Source organism: Marmota flaviventris, chromosome 6 (assembly GCF_047511675.1).
Source record: "Marmota flaviventris isolate mMarFla1 chromosome 6, mMarFla1.hap1, whole genome shotgun sequence".
Taxonomy (NCBI): Eukaryota; Metazoa; Chordata; class Mammalia; order Rodentia; family Sciuridae; genus Marmota; species Marmota flaviventris.
Window position 1 is genome coordinate 72,241,703 of NC_092503.1, and position 19,088 is coordinate 72,260,790.

General features: G+C 41.5%; 1 protein-coding gene across 1 annotated transcript in view; it reads left to right on the top strand.

The window, feature by feature from the left end:
- The window catches only part of Gabrr2 (gamma-aminobutyric acid type A receptor subunit rho2), a 50,899-nt gene that overhangs the window by 17,152 nt on the left and 14,659 nt on the right, over nucleotides 1-19,088 (top strand). Inside the window, exons 2-3 of the mRNA XM_027928260.2 lie at nucleotides 16,179-16,246; nucleotides 18,715-18,938. Of these exons, the coding sequence (XP_027784061.2) occupies nucleotides 16,179-16,246; nucleotides 18,715-18,938 (292 nt within the window). The remainder of the gene's footprint in view (nucleotides 1-16,178; nucleotides 16,247-18,714; nucleotides 18,939-19,088) is intronic.

The following is a 19,088-nucleotide window of genomic DNA, read 5'->3' on the forward strand; positions in this document are numbered from 1 at the left end:
AGCTGGTGCCTGAGGGAGTGGGAGTGGGTGCTCCTTTTATAGATTTTAAATTTCCTTTTTTCTCCCTCCTCTCTTATCTTGCCTACATGACTAAGGGCAGGAAGAGAGACATCTAAGGACCGCCCCCGCCCCAGGTTGTTAGCAACCAAGTGGCAGAGATTGCTATCTACCCTTTTCCTTTTCTTTGGTAATTAGCTACCTGCCCTTTACTGGTCTTACCACCCTTCCTGGCTCTCCAAGAATTATTATTAATTTTCTATGTGCTGGGGATTGAACCCAGGGTCTCATGCATGCTAGAGGAGCGCTCTGCCACTAAAGCTACAGCCCCAGCCCAGTTTTGCCTATTCTTGAACTTCATATAAAAGGAATCAGACAAGGCTGGGATTGTGGTTCAGTGGTAGAGCACTCACCTAGCACTTGTGAGCCCTGGGTTCCATCCTCAGCACCACATAAAAATAAATAAATAAAATAAAGATATTGTGTCCAATACAACTAAAAAATAAATAGTAAAAAAAGAAAGAAAGAAAGAAATCAGACAGTGTGTGACACTCTGTCCTGAAGCAACCTGGTCCATTATTGGAATTTTCAATGTCAATCTGTCTTTCTGAGGTTTCTACACATATCATCTTTTGTGACATAACAATAGTGCAATTCAGAAAGTCTCTTCCAATAGTTGGAAGTCTCTTTCAAATAGTTGAAGACTGTTCCCTCAAAGACTTAATTTTTATAAGATCTATACATTATGCCCTTCAACATTTGCTAATGTTGTATGGCCATGGATATATAAATATACAAATGTACCCATGCCCTGCAGTTCTCCCTGGGTCTGTGCTGCTCACAGGGTGTGTGTGCACGTGTGCCTGCCCTCATGCTTCAGGTTCCAAGTACAATTCCTCCTGATGAGGCTGCCTCATGCCGAGCCAACGGAGTCATTTCTTCTCTTCTTCTAGAAGCCTATGGAATCTTTTTCATGTCCTTCCAAAGTCATTTTATGCATCAAGTAAGTAAGCATATACATTCCCCCCACTTCACTTTTTAGACTATTTTGCTATACATTCTCTTGTGTAGCTATGCATACTCTGTTGTTCTATGGTCCATATTCTTATGCACTTTTTTTTCTTAACATATATCTTGGGAATCTTTATCAATTTATATAGAACTTCTTCATACTTTTAATGGTTGCTTAATATTCCATTGTATGGACATATAATTCTTCATTTCATTAATGTCTTATTGAAGGACAAAATATTTCAAACATTTTGCTATCGTAAATGATATGTAAATATGTCATTTTTGTATTTTATGTATCTTTAATTCTGATATTGATAAGATTCTCTGAAAGATACAGAAAAATTCCTTGATAAAGAACTGTATCTATTGAAGACAAGAATGCTTAGCAAACTAGGATCTCCTGATACAAGCAAAAAGAATGAAAATGGAGTAGAAAAAATGGGCAAAAGACAAACAGACAACATAAGAGAGGGACTCCTTGAGGTTACAAATACATAAGAATGCTTAAGCTCATTGGTAATTAGAAAAATAAAAGTTAAAGCAACAGAGTTCTCTTTTTTATGGCAAAATGTGAGGCTTTATTGAGAATCTTGCAAGATTAGGTGTTGAGCGGGGAGCAGGTACACCCCTGAGGCTGTTACAATTTGCATTTTATCCCCTAGAGTGCCAGGTCCCTCCCTCACTTCCTCACTGAGTACTATGGGGTTCTCAATCTCCCTGCCTGTCACCTAGGTTTTACTGTCTCCTATTGGATTATTTAAGGAAATATACCTTTAATTATTCCCACCTTCCTTTGTTCTCTGGTGGCAGGAAAGCCTTTCTGGGATTGAGTGCAAATAAGGCCCATCCTTTCCCCTTCCCTTCTATTTGTCAAGGGGCTATGAATCTGACAAATTGGGTGTAAACCCCTCCTAACCATTCGTTCTATTTCCTATTCTACTGATTTTCTTACATATTCAGTAATTGTATTTTTAAGACTAAGCACTATATTTTGAAAATGGAAAACTGGACTTTCTATTTCCAACAATATTCAGTCCCATTTGTACTCAAATGAATATGAGATACTGAATTTGGGTATGTGAATCAAGAGGAACCTGATAAACTCAGATCAAGAGCCTAACTTAAAGTATTTTATAAAACAGTACCTTAGAGTTGGGGTGAGAAGTGCAGGGTTTGCAAGAGATATGGAAGACAAGGTTCTGATGCTCCTTTTAAACAGATAGCAACCTTCATGAAACTATGCTAACTTATATTTGTCCCTTCACTTATTATAAGCCAGGAAATGTGTATGATTTATTTAAAGATTTTTTTCCAGTACTGGGATCAAACCCAGGGCCTCTTACCTGCTAGGTGAATAAACACTATCACTAAAATGCATCCCCAGACCCGTATGACCTGTTTAATTGCTCCTCTTGAAAGGAGAGGTAGGTCACATGTTGACCAGACACTTTCTAACTGTTCTCTCAGCTGGGACTTACTATGAGGAACATGATTCTGCTTTGCTTATCAGTGCAGGCTATGTTCTTAAGGGGTTGCTTGTTTCTGCCTTTTCTTGCTAGAAATACAAGTCATAAACTTGGTTTCATTTCTAGGGAAAACATTTACCAATATCTGCTTTGTCTTTTATATATATTTGTGTGATTCTTTTTTTTATTTTTATTATTAGTTGTTCAAAACATTACATAGCTCTTGACATATCATATTTCATACATTTGATTCAAGTGGGTTATGAACTCCCATTTTTACCCCGTATACAGATTGCAGAATCACATCGGTTACACATCCACGTTTATACATACTGCCATACTAGTGTCTACTGTATTCTGCTGCCTTTCCTATCCTCTACTATCCCCCTCCTCTCCCCTCCCCTCCCATCTTCTCTCTCTACCCCATCTACTGTAATTCATTTCTCTCCCTTGTTTTTTTTCACTTTCCCCTCATTTCCTCTTATATGTAATTTTGTATAACAATGAGAGTCTCCTTCCATTTCCATGCAATTTCCCTTCTCTCTCCTTTTCCCTCCCACCTCTCATCCCTGTTTAATGTTAATCTTCTTCTCATGCTCTTCCTCCCTGCCCTGTTCTTAGTTGCTCTCCTTATATCAAAGAAGACATTTGGGCAACAGAGTTCTTGAGAAAGAACTTTATACACATCAGAGAGGCAAATATTGGAAGGCTGGATCATGACACATGAAGCCCTTGTGAGCAGCCAGTGAGCAGGGTCACATGTGGGGCACACTGGTGGTGTAGGCACCATAGTCACCAGGAGCCCAGATCTACCTGACTTCAGAGCACAGAGCTGTTGCAGGATCTTGAATATGTAAGGCAACTGGAAAAAGCTGGGAAAGTGAGGGTCTGACAGGGGGAGATTGGAGAGCAGAAAACAGTCACCAACTGGTTGGCTGAAGCCTGCTGGGGTAGGCAGGTTGACTTTGAAGGAAGGCACACTTGTGTAGCTGTCTATGTGGGCCTGGTGGTGGGTCAGAGGGACTTTCTAGGATCCCATCAAAATTTACCTGCCACACTTTCTCTTCCAAAACAAACTTTCATGGGCCCTGTGCTACTCAGATATATTTTTATTCCCTGTTCCCCAAGCACAATAAACCATCAGATTTTTTTTTAACTGTGACAGGGATAATGATAAATATTGAGGCAATGTGTATTCATCTGCAGAATATCTTTTTTTTTTTTTTTTTTTTTTGAGGGGCACTGGGGATCTAACCCAGGGTTATTTTACAACTGAGCTATATCCCTAGCCTTTTTTATTTATTTATTTTTTATCTGGAGACAGGGTCTCACTAAGTTTCTCTGAGCCTCATTAATTTACTGAGGCTGGTATTGAACTTGCAATCCTGTCTCAGCCTCTGAGTTGCTGGGATCGCAGGTGTGTGCCTTGCACCTGGCTCATCCACCAAACATCTAATCCAAATAATTCTAGGCTCTCATATCAAGAGCCATACCTACTTAGTATGTTGAGTTTTCACTGTGAAGATAAATGCCACTTTTCTCCTCAAAGCAGCAATGGGAGACAGAGTGTCTCTGGGAACTAGATGAGGAATTCCTGACAGACATGAAGAGGACATGGGAAGCTATCCCCTGTGGGGGCAAGGGGACACAGATAGGCAGAGTATACCTCTCTCTGCAGAGCATGGGGCTCAGTGGTAATATCCATGTGTGAGGGGGCCTGGGAACTTTGTGGGTGTGGTGGGACCTGCAGGCTGGCGGCCCACTGCCTGGGCGCAGCATGGGGAGATTGTGTGTGTGTGTTTGTGTGTGTGTGTGTCTTTGTGTGTGTGTGTGTGTGTGTATCATTTGCTGCCACACTGATCATGAGTGAGGAGTAGTGATGTACTTGTGGTGCAGGGAGGTGACTAGACCGAAGAGCCAAGGCCCAACTCCCGGCCATCCCTGGTCTTGCAAGGGTATGATGAGCCTCTAAAAGCCCACACAGGCCTATGAGCAAATAAAAGCAATGAGGTGAACAGCAGACCAGCACGGGCTTTAGGTCTGCACTCAGAGGCTGTGGCCTGGAGGACTTCCCTGCTAGAGGCCAGAGGACCATGGATTTGCCACCACAGATGGCAGCCGTTGTTGCTCAGCTGATGAGAATCCAGAGCAAGTGCTTAGTGGGGTTCCTTTCTCCTCTAGGACACAGAGTCGACTAAGGTGGGAGGAAATGAAATGCTTCATTAACTAGACATGACTGAGCTGCTGTTAACTGGTAAATAAAAATTTCCCACACTTAAGACGCACAGGGTTTTGTGAGAAAGATCAAAGAAGCTGCCTTTTAAAACAAATTATTGTTTTGCATATCTGAGAAATGTGGGTTAATGATCCACCTTGCTATACTATGCTATGTTCTTCATACAACCTGAAACGCATTCTTTCTCCCACAACTGTTAGGAGTGATGAGTGTTCCAAAGCCCTACCCAGATATGGCCGTTTGGTGATGCTCTCTCCAGTGCCTGTGACCCAAATTCATCAAAAACTGCTTCTTGTAGAATTTCCTCCAGTGCCCTCAGTTGGAATTAATTGAGCCTTCCACTAGTTCCTATTATATCTGTGAATGCTCCTGTCATCTCTTCTGTGATATCACATAGAAGAGATAGAGCTAGTTGTCTCCCTTCTTGGAGAAAGAAACAAGGTTTATTGACTTCCACATCCCAGGCTGCATTGCTCAGGACTTGGTCTAGTGGACACTACAGGATTGAGCGAAGGAATAGTAAATGAAGATGTATGGACCTTGAGAAGCACTACATACATGTAAGGTCTTATTCAAATTAGCCTGCCATGTTGGTTGATTTCTTTTCTCTCTCTCTTTTTAAGTGTTGGGGAATGAACTCAGGGCTCCATGCACAATCCCCAGCCAGATCTTTTTCTTAAAATATTATAATACCTAAATACTATATTAAGAGGAATAATAAGAAATCATTATTGCAGTTTTATTTTTCACTTCAATTAATTTTCTAAGCTTAAGAAAATGGCACCATAAAAAGAAACATTGTAAAAGAACATGAGGAATTCACTGACCACAGCATTTTCTTTGGCAAACCCTTGATGATTTATTTGTTCAATTTAATGTGGCAAGTTCTCCTTGACTAATACAGTCTTTTTAAAACTCTCCATAGTAACTGGGAGCATGCATGGCTAACAGTTACCTACCTTTCTTTGACTGTGGCCCACAGACAGATTTTGCTGCTGCTGGGCTTCCCCATTTTATTCCGTGACACAGTCTGGAATTTCTCATCACCCCTCTGCCCTCTGTTTTTGCCCACTCTGCTGGAGGTGAGCAAACCTGCACTTCACCATGGCAGCAGCCTAAGAGCCCAGGGCCAGGTGATGGCCCAGGACCTTTTTCTGGGTATGTGAGGTCCAGGCAGTGGACAGTATGCTGGTGTGGTAGGGGTCCCCCCAGGCACCTGCAATCTCAGGATCCAGATTTGCAGAGTATGGCCCTTTAGTGATGTGCAGAGTATGGCCCTTTAGTACTGAGAGGTTGGCAGAGACACTCTTCTCTCCAGAGTGGATTAAGCCCTCTGAGGCTAGCGCCTCTACCCAGTAAGTGCAAAGGGAGATTAAGAAGGAGTAAGATTCAGGCTTTACCCTCTAGTAAGTAAGATAGGTCATGGTGATAATGACATGATAATGTAATTATTTATAGAGAACATCCTATATGGCAAAACTTGCTATAGGCTTTACACAGAATAGCACAATTAATCCTCATAACAATCATATAAGGACAGTATAATCATTGTCCCTATTTTTCAGGCAGGAAACTGAAGCACAGAGAAAAATGTATGCCAAAGATCACACTGCTAGGAAATGATGGGGACGAAATTTAGACCAGGCAGTGTAATAAGTGATTTATTTATTTAAATTTTGAATCATAGAGTTCTCTGAAAGTCTATTTCTTTCCCAGATTAAGGACAATTCACAATCTCTCTGTCTCTGTCACACATACACATGGCGAGCACACAGAGACACATGCAGAATTCCTGCACCATTCCCTGGTGGCTCTATGGACTCAGGTCATTCCTCCCCACCCCTCTGCCCTGCCACCTGCCTTACACAGTTGATCTCAATGTGGGGGCATGGGTGGATGGCAACAGCACTGACTAGCAGTCAGGAGCAGGTGGGAGGTGGTGTGAAGGACATCTAGGGAGGGGAAAGGCAAAGCCAGGTGGGGACCTGAGGGACAGAGAGATGGTCCATCCTGCTCTGCAGCCTACATGATAGCTTTCACGGGCTTGTTTCTCATTCTCTGTTTTTGGTTGTTCTTTTATTTTATTTTATTTATTTATTTATTTATTTTTTGGTGCTGGGGATTGAACTCACGGCCTTGTGCATGCAAGACAAGCACTCTACCAACTGAGCTATATCCCCAGCCCATTTGGTTGTTCTTTTATAACAGAGTCTCCTCACCCCACTGAGGAACTGGTTGGGGAAGATAGGAGTGGTGAATTCAAAGGCCTGCTTCCTTGGTCTAGTTTAGAGCTGAGAATGACCTCATTCTTCTCCACCTGTTGGACCACAGAGCCTGAAACATGTCCTTCATCCCTCCCTCCCATATATTAGAGGAATTCTGTACCATTGGCCTAAGGTCCTGTCACTATTGGCATGCCAACTGCCTTCCCCTCCCTGGTGTGTGCCAGTGGAAGTCAGGTGGGTGGGTAGGGAGGAGGTTCTGATGCTCTCTTGAGTACAGATTTTGGAGGTGGACAAATTAGAGGGACAGCCTTTTCTGGAGGATGATGAGGAAAATGGATGAGTATTATGGTATGCTATTCTTTGGATCTTGAACGTCTCACAAAGATCCATGTGTTAAAGACTTATTCCCCAGCTTGGTGATATTGGGAGGTGGAGAAAACTCTTAAGAGCTGGGGTCTACTGGGAGGCCCAGGAGGGGAACATGCCCTTGAAGGGCACTGTGGGACTCTGGTCTCTTCCTCTTCCTTTTTCTCCCTAGCTCTAAGGGGAATGGTTTTGCTGTAACACAGGCTCCCCGCCATGATGTGCTGTCCCTTCACTGGAGGCCAAAAAGCAATGTGTCTGCCCAATCATAGACAGGAACCTCCAAACCTGGGAGCTAAAACCACCCTTTTCTCTTCATAAGTAGATTATCACAGGCAATATCACAGGTTATAGTGATGGAAACTGACTAGCACATGAGGAAAAGAGCATAGGATGCTGTGGGGCTGTGAAACTTCACCTAGAGTGTCAGGGAAGCCTCTGGGAAGAAAATAGCATGCAAGCTGAGACCTGGGCAGTCTGACTAGATTGAAGAGTTTCTTAAGCTCCCTCACCCTCATTGGCTCAGACAAAATTTTAAGCCACTGCTTCCAGAAATGGTTTCTAAAATATTAATAGGTGTTACTTTTTTTTTTTTTACTATTTCTTATAACTTTGAGCTGTAATCAGCATTAACAAGGGGGCTCTAAATAAGTGCACAGTGAAATGGCTTAAAATAAAGGAAACACCAGGTAACCAACATTCAGATCCAGAAAAAGTATTTATCTTCCCTGTTGGAGGATATATATATAAATTATGGTCTGTTTGCGCCATTAAGGCAGGGCGGCCACTCCTCTGGGAACTCCTGGGTTGAAATCTCCCAGTCAAGAATGCCTAGGGATCATGCTGGCCCCTGTCTTAGCTCACAACCTTAGGTCAAATAGGCTCCTGGAGATGGGTGTAGCCTGCCAAACACCAATCAACCTGCTTACTGCAAGACCCCTGGCCACACTGAGAAACAAGCACTGAAGCAAGACTCCTCTCGCTGAAACCTTATCCCTGCCTTTGATGTACTCCCCTTTAGATAAAGAATTGGGGCCTTTTTCAGTTGTTTAGTTCCAGTTCCTATTAGGACTGGAAGACCCATCAGACGCTCCACTTTTTAAAATCTAATCTTTGGCTTTGTCTTATTTCTTACTGATTATTTCAGACCTTTTATTTCCTTAGGCAGCTCACACCTCCTGAGTAGGACCCTGCTCTGTCTTGGTGCTGGTTACCCTATTATACTTCCCCACAGATCCACAGCTTCTCCACATGTTCTTCCAGTTATTCCATAGCTTCCTCCCTTTTCTTTATAATCTTCTTGCCAATGTGTGCAAGCTTCAACCCCGTTATTTAGTTTTGTATGTTTTGGGATTTTATCATACTATACATTCATCCATGAGATGAGTCATCCACATCATTGCATGTAACTATAATATTCCATTGTATGACTATACCAGAATATATTTATCCTATATTATAGATGGACATTATGGAAATTTTCAACTTTTAACTATTACAAATACTATTTTGTGAATAATTTGTGTATGTCTACTGGTGCTTATTCACATGTATTTCTAAACATGGAATTCCTGGGTCATGGGTTATGTATGTCCTTCATTTTGCTGGATAATGTTTTCCAAGGTGATTGTGCCAATTTACACCCCTGCTGGCAGTGTATGAGAATCTCAATTACTCTACATCCTTGTCAACACTTAGTGTAATTACTCTTCCATTTGAGCCAGTTTTGTTGGTATATAGTAATTATGTCTCATTGCGGTTTTAATGGAGTTATTAATGAGGTTGAGCACTTTTTCATATGTTTATTGTGCATTTATTATTTTTGAAGTGCTTGTTCAAGTCTTGATATGTTTTATGTTTCTGTTATTTTTGTATTGGGTTTTCTGACTTGTTCTTAAGAGAATACTTAGGAGTTATTTACGTCTTCTGTATATAAGCCCTTTGTCAGTTAGGTATTGCAAATATCTCACTCTATCATTTGCTTTTTAAATTATTCATGGTGTCTTTTGATAAAATTCTTGATTTTTTTCAATGTAAAATTTTCAGTGAACCATAATATGCATACCGAAAAGTGACCATGTGTAGCTTAGTGAATTATCAAAAAGGGAACACATTCATTTAACAATACCTATGTTAAGAAATACTATTTCCAGAACTCTAGAAAATTCCCCTTCTCTTACCAGTCAATATCCCCTCACTGTTATCCTGACTTTTAACAACAAGCATGAGTTTTGGTAGGTACTCTTTTTTTAAAAAGATTTTTTTTAGTTGTGGATGGACGCAGTAACTTTATTTTATTTGTTTATAATTTTTTATATGGTACTGAGAATTGAACCCAGTGCCTCACATGTGCTAGGCAAGTGCCCTACCACTGAGCTACAACCCCAGGCCTTGCTAGGCAGTCTTAATTTTAATTTATATCATTGGTCTTTGCCTCATACTTGTGCTTTTTGAGTCCTCATTAATAAGTATATGGATATATTATAAGCCTGAGGTAGAAATATATTTTCTTGTGTTATGTTCTGGAGTTTGTTTTTGCCTTTCACATTTGGATCTACAGTCCACTTGGAGCTATTTTGTATTTTGGATGATTTTCATATAGATAGCCAGTTGTCCCAGAATTGGTTATTACAGATACTATTTTTCTGCAGTGCTCTGCCGTGATACACACTTAAGCATACTTGAGGCTGTGTGTCTGTTTCTGGACTCTCCACTCTGTTCCATTTGTCAGTTGTCCATCTCTATGCCAGTCTTTTACTATCTTAATTACTGTAGCTTTATTGCAAATCTTGACATCTGGTAGAACAAAGCTTCACCTTCTTTTTCTTCAAGAAGGATTTCTCTTAGACATTTTAATTTCTTAATGATCTCTTTGTCACAAGAAAGTCTAACGGAATTTTGATTGGAAGTGCCCTGAGCCTTTTGGATAATAAATATTGGATAATTAATATCTTTACAATATTGAATATCTAGTCCATGAACTTGATGTATTCTCCACTTATTTAGGTTTTCTTTAGTTTCTTTTCATGTTTCAAAGTTTTCTAAATCTTGCACAAGGGCCTATCTACCTTCACTTTAGGGTCTCTGTGCAAAACAGTCATCTGGCCCTGTTGTTTACTTTGAAATTTTTAATTATAGACTCAATTTTTAAAATAGTTGTAGGACTTTGCAAGTTCTTACATTTGGCCTCTTATTGATGTTGATTGACAGGTTGTATGTTTCTGGGAATTTGTCCATATCATCCACATTTTGAAGAGTGTTGACAAAAACTTGTCCAGAATAACCTCTTTTTGTCTTTTTTTTTTTGGGGGGGGGGCTTCTGCACAGTGAGCTTCTGCACAGTGATGTCCTTTTCATTGCCTACACTGGCTATTTTTGCTTTTCTTCTTTCTTGGAAGATTGATCTTATCAGAATTTTATCTATTCTTTCACAGAACCAATACTTGGCTTTATCAATCCTCTTAGTTGTATATTTATTTCTATTTCAGTGCTTATTATTTTACCTTTATAATTTCCTGCCATCTACTTTAATTTGCTATTCTTTTCCTAACTTCTTATGAAGGGTGATTAGTTTGTTAAATCGAATCATTTCTTCTTTTATGATATTCTCAGTTAAGGATATAAATTTCTGTGTAAGAAATACTTAGCCTACATCCCATGAATTTTAGTATGTTTTTTAAAAAAATCATTTAACTAAAATTTTCTAGTTTGTATTATGATTTCTTCATTGACTTATGGGTATTTCAAAAGTATATTTCTTTTTTTTTTAAGAGAGAGAGAATTTTTTAATATTTATTTTTAGTTTTTTGGTGGACACAACATCTTTATTTTATTTTTATGTGGTGCTGAGGATCAAACCCAGTGCCCCGTGCATGCCAGGCGAGCACGCTACCGCTTGAGCCACATCCTCAGCCCCAAAAGTATATTTCTTAATTCCCAAATGTATGGAAAAAAATACACACACACACACACACACACACACGAAATAATGACACACAGAGAAATACCTTTTCTTTTGGGTTCTGTGATGGCTCCTCTGACCCAGCTCCCAAAAAGGAGGCAAGGCAAACAAGAAAAGGAGCATGCCTTGAACCCGGTTTTATTGGGGAGAAGCTATTAAATGAGGCAAGGGGTAGGATTACAAAGGAACAGGTGAGTATAATTCAACCCCACTGGGTAACGCCTACTCCTGGAGCCACGCCTCATTATCCGAATGGAGCTAAAGTCCAAATCATTCTGGGGTGCTATAATTGTTCAGTATCTCTTTCTCAGGACTTAAGGGTGTGTATTTCCAGATTGGCTCCTGAAAGCTCTCTATGATGCCTGCATCTAGTTATATTTTTGTTTTAATTTTCTAATGAATGTTGAGATAACACCTTATATCAATTCTAGTGCTTTGAAATTTGTTGAAATTGCTTTATAGCACAATATATCATAAATTTTTATTCTACTCTGTCCTTTCTACTGTCTAACCAACTCTATATTCATTTTTTTCTCTCTGCCTTTTTTCTTTTTGACTGGTTATTTATTATTACTATTATTATTATTATTATTATTCCTATTTTTGTTTAGAAGGTACAAACTCTTACCATTACCTGGTGGTTCCCCTGAAAACAGAATGAGGAGTCCTTGGCTTATCACATTTGTATGTTAATCAGCTGCTTCTACTGTTCTGGACAATGCAAAGACCTCAGAACACTCTTAGGCCATCTATGCCCTTGTCTGCTTAAAAGCTATTTTTGTAATGTATTTTAGTTCAGGCTTTTCCATTGCACAATAAATTATCAGTAATGTTTTGCATAATTGATGTTCTTTTAGAATTTTGCATATATTTACTATTTGTGTTGTTTTTTATTCCTTCTCACATGTCTAGCTTTCCCCTTCAGATCACATGTCTTCTCCTTGAAAGACAACTTCAGTTGGGGTAGGATGCTTGTTGGCAAATTTTCACTTTAGTTTATCTGAAAATTCTATTTCATATAGATTCTTGAAGAGTCAATGACATAAGTCTTCATTCACAAGTTGAGCCCTAACAGTGCTTTCTAGGATCATGAGAAGAAAAGAATGGTGGGAAAGAATGGAACTGAGGAGAGCCCTTTGCTAATTATGTATTTCCCTTATGCTGCCTTGAATTTGCCACCTCTTTGGCTATCCTACCTGAAATCCCATGGACTTCAAATTGGCTCATTATACCCCAATTTAAAAAAAAAAACACATAACAGTGCTAAATGACCAAGTCATGAAAACGTAGTTTAACTAGACTACTTTCCTTCTGAAAGGACTCCGCACACTCAAAACATAAAATTGTTAATGGAAGAAGAAAAAACCATTAATTCAGAAGAATCTCTTCCCAAAGTAGGCTGGGAAGGGTCACAAAGTGGAAAACTCAGACAATCCCAGCAGTTGTATGGGTTAGAGGCAAAGCTTAAATCATGGAGGGCAGCGACATTGGTATCTGTTCAAGATTAAACTCAAAGCAGTTCTCAAGCCTCCTGAATATACATGGTCTAAGATGGTTTGCCTACAACAACCCAGGGCACATGAGATCTTGACCTGCTCCATGTGGGCGTTATCTTGAGAACACTGAAATCTTCCCAAGAGGTTTTGCCAAATTTCTTTGAAAAAGGGCAACTGGAGGTGTGGGAACGAGCTAGGTCCTGAGACAGAGAGGCACAGGAAGAGTCAGCGTGTGTGCTGATGTATTTTATCTGGAAAATACCCTGAGCCAAACAGCTCCTAGTCAAACACTGTGCACATTATCTGAAAACCAGGTCACTGAAAGTTTATCCAAAGAAGGCAATTGCTATACTGTTTCTTCCCTTTGGCTCTTGGAACTATGTAGCAGGTCACCTGGCACTCCAAAGGAAGGGAATGAGAGGGTAAAGGAGACCAGATAGAGAGTGTAGCACACTTTGCACAGAGCACAGCGGTGTTTTAATATCTCAGACTGAGGAAGGATCCAGAAGATAATTAACCAGCCCCTGTCCTCTGATGGCAATGTTGGGAACCTCAGCACTGAGTGGAGATCTGAATACTGGGGAAGAGGGTCCAGGTGTCAGGCTGGCCTCCAGTTGTTAAGTATCCCCCCTCCTGGGGGATAGAGTGGGTGCCGGCTGGTTGGCCCTGAGGAGGGGCTCCTCCCACCCTTACCATTCCACTTCTGGAACTTTCAAAGCACCCCTGCAGCCTGGAATAAGTAGAGAACATGGCTATTGGAATAGGGCTTTCTCATGGGCCCTGATCTAAACCATAAATTGAGGAACATGGTAAACTAGAAAGATCAGTTTACATTCAGATTTATATGAGAAGGAAAAAGAAAAATAAAGAACAAAGCAATGCACTCATGTGCTTTCATGTTTAAGATCACAGAAAATATTCTCTCAATCCCATAGTAATAACTGAAATACTTTTCCATTCCATCAGCCTCAATCAAAATCCCAAATTTTAATAGTGTTTTTTTTAAATATTTATTTTTTAGTTTTAGACAGACACAACATCTTTGTTTGTATGTGGTGCTGAGGATCAAACCCCGGCCGCACACATGCCAGCCGAGCGCGCTACTGCTTGAGCCACATCCCCAGCCCCAATAGTGGTTTTTGAAGTATTAGCAAACCTATGGGGTCTGGTGGGATTAGGAGAGAGTCAGTGAGCCCATCCAATGCCCTGGGCTACTTCTTGCATTTGGGCTGGAATTGAGGAATGAACCTTCTAAATCTTACTTTGTCAGGATCTCTGATCCTCCTTCCCTAGCTCCAGTTGAAGTTCCTTCCAATTCTTCTCATTCCCTGAGACCCAGACTCCCCTGTTGCCTAAGGTTTTCTGGGCTCAGATCACAGCAGCTCAGGTCAAAATGTCCTATTCTTGCACTTCCTGATCAGGGCTCAAAGTCCTGGGTGCAGCTGCCAGACAATTTCCTCTCTCTAAAAGCCTCTCCCACAAGCTGCTATCTGACTCTTTCCAGGAACATGTTTTTAACTGTGACTATAATGGCATTTGTTCATATGTTTTGACAGACATAGGTTTTGAGGGTTTTTTTTTTAATCTAAATTTTTAAATGTTAAAATCTTAAAAAAAAACCACTTTGCTGAAGAATAACAGACATAAGGAAGAATGCACAAATTATAAGTGTACAGCTCACTAAACTGTCACAAAGTGAACTTAACAATGTACCCATCATCCAGCTCAACTAAAAGGACAGGACCCCATAGATAAACACAGTTTTAGAAATCCTTCCAGGATCCAGATAAAATTGAATATTTATTTAGGTGCTATGTTATTTCACCTGACATGCCCTGAAAAGATTTCAAAATCATGTAGATTATTGTCTTTTCCTGTGATCTAAATTTGCATAGAGACCTTGTCTCACTCTAGATTGAAAGTTTCCAGAAGGCAGGACTTCAACTACTTGCTAGAGTCTCAGTAGGTAGAATTTCAGTAGTTGAATGAATCCAAATCCCAGCACACAGATAAACCAAACTCAGGTCAGAGGCTCTTAGGGCTTGTTCTATCCTTCTTGGATCTTACAGGAGGACAAATGACCAGAGTCTCCACTCAGACACTAGAGCTATTTTTTTTTTTTGTCCATCTTCAACTACAAAAAATTTTTTTTTTTTGGTTATGATATGCTATTCTTTTATTTATTTATTTTTTTAATTTTTTATTGTTGGCTGTTCAAAACGTTACATAGTTCTTGATATATCATATTTCACACTTTTATTCAAGTGGGTTATGAGCTCCCATTTTTACCCCATATACAGATTGCAGAATCACATCAGTTACACATCCATTGATTTACATATTGCCATACTAGTGTCTGTTGTGTTCTGCTGCCTTTCCTATCCTCTACTATCCCCCCTCCCCTCCCCTCCCCTCCCCTCTTCTCTCTCTGCCCCCTCTACTGACATTCATTTGTCCGCCTTGTATTATTTTTCCCTTTCCCCTCACTTCCTCTTGTATGTACTTTTGTATAACTCTGAGGGTCTCCTTCCATTTCCATGCAATTTCCCTTCTCTCTCCCTTTCCCTCCCACCTCTCATCCCTGTTTAATGTTAATCTTCTTCTCATGCTCTTCGACCCTACTCTGTTCTTAGTTACTCTCCTTATATCAAAGAAGACATTTGGCATTTGTTTTTTAGGGATTGGCTAGCTTCACTTAGCATAATCTGCTCTAATGCCATCCATTTCCCTGTAAATTCTATGATTTTGTCATTTTTTAATGCAGAGTAATACTCCATTGTGTATAAATGCCACATTTTTTTTATCCATTCATCTATTGAAGGGCATCTAGGTTGGTTCCACAGTCTTGCTATTGTGAATTGTGCTGCTATGAACATCGATGTAGCAGTGTCCCTGTAGCATGCTCTTTTTAGGTCTTTAGGGAATAGACCGAGAAGGGGAATAGCTGGGTCAAATGGTGGCTCCATTCCCAGCTTTCCAAGAAATCTCCATACTGCTTTCCAAATTGGCTGCACCAATTTGCAGTCCCACCAGCAATGTACAAGTGTACCCTTTTCCCCACATCCTCGCCAGCACTTGTTATTGTTTGACTTCATAATGGCTGCCAGAGCTGTTTTATTGCCTTCACCCCATAGAGACATCCCTAGGATACAGGAGGTAGTGATTCAGCTCATTGATTCATCCAACAAGCATAAATTAAACACCAAGCTTGGACCAAGAAAGGCACCTAAAGCAGACACAGTCCCAGGCCTCAGTGGAGAAAGCTCAGCTTCCCCACACACCAAGAACTAGCACGAAAACCCACAGGGGATTCTGAACCACTGCTTCTTCACTTTCGCAGTTCTGGCTCCCTGGGGAGGTGGGTGGGAGCCGTCTCCCACCAGGAGTGTGCCTTAACCAGCTCTCTCTGCTCTTCTGCAGGCCCTGCCATCCCAGTGGGTGTGGACGTGCAGGTGGAGAGTCTAGACAGCATCTCTGAAGTGGACATGGTATGCAATACCCTGGGCCAGTAGCCCCCAGGGAAGGGTCCCATGGCTGAGTTACTGTGAGAGCCTGTGGGATGGTAGCTTTGGTGTTGCAGGATGTGTCTGAGAGGGCAGGGCAGGAGCTGGAACTGACCAAATGTGGGCTTGGGCATTGGCCCAGATGCAGTAAAGTCTAGAGCAGGGTTCTCAAGCTTTATGGGTAGAAATAGCTTACGGATTTCTGGGCCCCACTACATACTTCCTGGTTTCAGAATATCTGGGTTGAGGCCCAGGACTTTGCTTTTTGAACACACTTCTCATATGCTGGGAGTGGTCAGATGACCCATTTTGGTTGAAATGCTGTAGTTCTTAGATTTTCAGTTCCTGCTCTGTGTACAGCTTCCCCACGTACTCCACAGAAATGCCCTCCACTGTATTTATTCACTAACCCCATACAGACACCTCCCAGCTGTTTGCAAGACCTTGGCTTGGAGAGGAGCCTTCCCTTCAGTGTCCGACCTTATCTCTTTTCCATTCTGCATTTCTAGTTTGCAAACTACTTCTTTCCTCATACACCTCTCCCTCTGACCCTCTCAGGCATCTCCTTATCCTTTAGGTCTCAGTTGAGATAAGGCTTTTTCTAAAGGGCTTCCCTGACTACCTGGTCTAAAAGTTTCCTGTTTTTCCCTTTAGTTCACATCATTCATTTAAAATGTGCTATCAATTTATTTTGGGGGAGGTGTCATGTATATTGGTCATCCCCCATACTTGACTATAGGCTCCACAAGTACAGGAACTTGTCTTTCAGTTTTTTGCCCCCGTATCTCCAAGCCTAGCCCACTGTGGGACCTATGGAGGCTCTCAACACATATGTGGAATGAAAGAAAGTGAGGGAGGGTTTCCTCATGTGTCCTTGAAGGGAGGAGGCTTCCCTGGCTCCTTTTTTGTTTGTTTAGTCTTTTGCTGGTGCTGGGGATCAAACCGAGGGCCTTGCACTTGCTGAGCATGTGCTCTACCACTATTCCCCATCCCTTCCCTGGCTATTATTGGACCCAGCACAGCAAGGCTGATATGATACTGATGCTGTGCACCCTCATAGCTCCAGCATCTGGAAAGGAGGGTATCCAGGTGTGAAATGTATGAATGTGACAGTCTCCAAGATGCTACAGTGCACACTGCCAAATCCTTTGGATATCCAAATGGTTCAGCTCCAGAACCATTTGGGTCTGGGCCTAGCCTGGCTGCTTTAAATATGAATCAGTACAGATGTCCACTCTGGATGTGAAGGCTCTTATGAAAGTGTGACTGAGGATCTCAGAGAGAAGTGTCCAAAATGACTTGCTTGTCTTAGAGCAATCCACCAGTTGCTCCACCACAAAGAAAATGGTAGGTAGATACTGTCCAAGCTGGCCTTGCACATGTTTGTGAATTTACAATGTGGCACTCCCCCTGGGCAATGTCCCTCAGAGCATGGTCTCTAGCTGTGGGACCCAGAAGGGACATTTGGCTCACATCTCCTCCTCACATAATTGGCTGTTTCTTCATGTATGGAAGAAGAATTTGTGGCAAGTGATGGTCAGTCTAGGGACAGACTTTCACGTAAGCCTAATCTCTGTGCCTGTTCTTTCTTTCTTCCCTTCCTAGGGCTTCTTCTTGGCCCACCATCATTCACTCTCTTCTCTATCCTTTGTCCACTTGCTTCCATTTGCATCTTGTGTCCTATCTCTGGCCATGGTATAAGAACCAAACTCTTGAGTTTGACCATCAATTATACAGACAAGGGGATACTTTATTTTTATTTTTGTAGTGATGGGAATCAAAAGCCAGGGCCCAGCATATGCTAGGCAACTGCTCTATGACTGACTTCCATCCCCAGCCCAAGGAGACAATTTTTAACAGGATAAGCTTTTGAACTGGAATTATAGTAGGTATGCAGTTGCCTGTGTCCTCATCCATTCATCTTCCCATTTTTCCATCTAACAAATATTTATTGAGTACCTAACATATGCTTTTCCAGGCATTACATCTAATGATGAACAGGGATTCAGTGATAGTCAGGACACAATTATGCCTTCAATGATGGTAGAAATCTAATGGTAGAAATCTTTCTAAGAGGAACCCTTGACTGTTTAGGTTTCTGAAACCGGCCACCATGCCAAAATGAAATGGTTAGCCAGATAGGTTAAAAGCCATGTACTCAGGGTCTAGTGAGTGAGAACAGAGCTTTGGAGGAAATTCCTGCTGCTGGCCAGCAGGACAGGATGACAGCATCATGCCTGTAAGTTTCCTTTGTGGGTTGCTCTGTCTCCTGGGCTCCAACTTTACGAGGCACAAAAATGAGCCCTTCTCATCTGCAGCAGCACCATCACATTGGCTATGGTGCCCAGGGCTGTGGAACTTTCCCCCTGACTCTGGAAGCTGAGAACAACAGAATTTTGAGGAAGGAAGCTCTCTGAACCATTTCAGTCTGGTCTTGCCCCTGGCTCCCATAGGACTTCACCATGACCCTGTACCTGCGGCATTACTGGAAGGATGAGAGGCTGGCCTTCCCCAGCACCAGCAACAAGAGCATGACCTTTGATGGACGGCTGGTGAAGAAAATCTGGGTCCCAGATGTGTTCTTTGTTCACTCCAAAAGGTCATTCATTCACGACACCACCACTGACAACATCATGCTGAGGGTGTTCCCAGATGGTCATGTGCTGTACAGCATGAGGCAAGTATCCATGGGGCCATGGTTTCTTGTCCAGTGCCATTCCACTATGTATGATCAGTTCCTTTGGCCTGGAAGAGTTTGTTGCTGTGATCTGTGGGATGGCATGAGCCTTCCGATGCCAGTCAGAATTGTCCAAAAATGAAAAGGCCA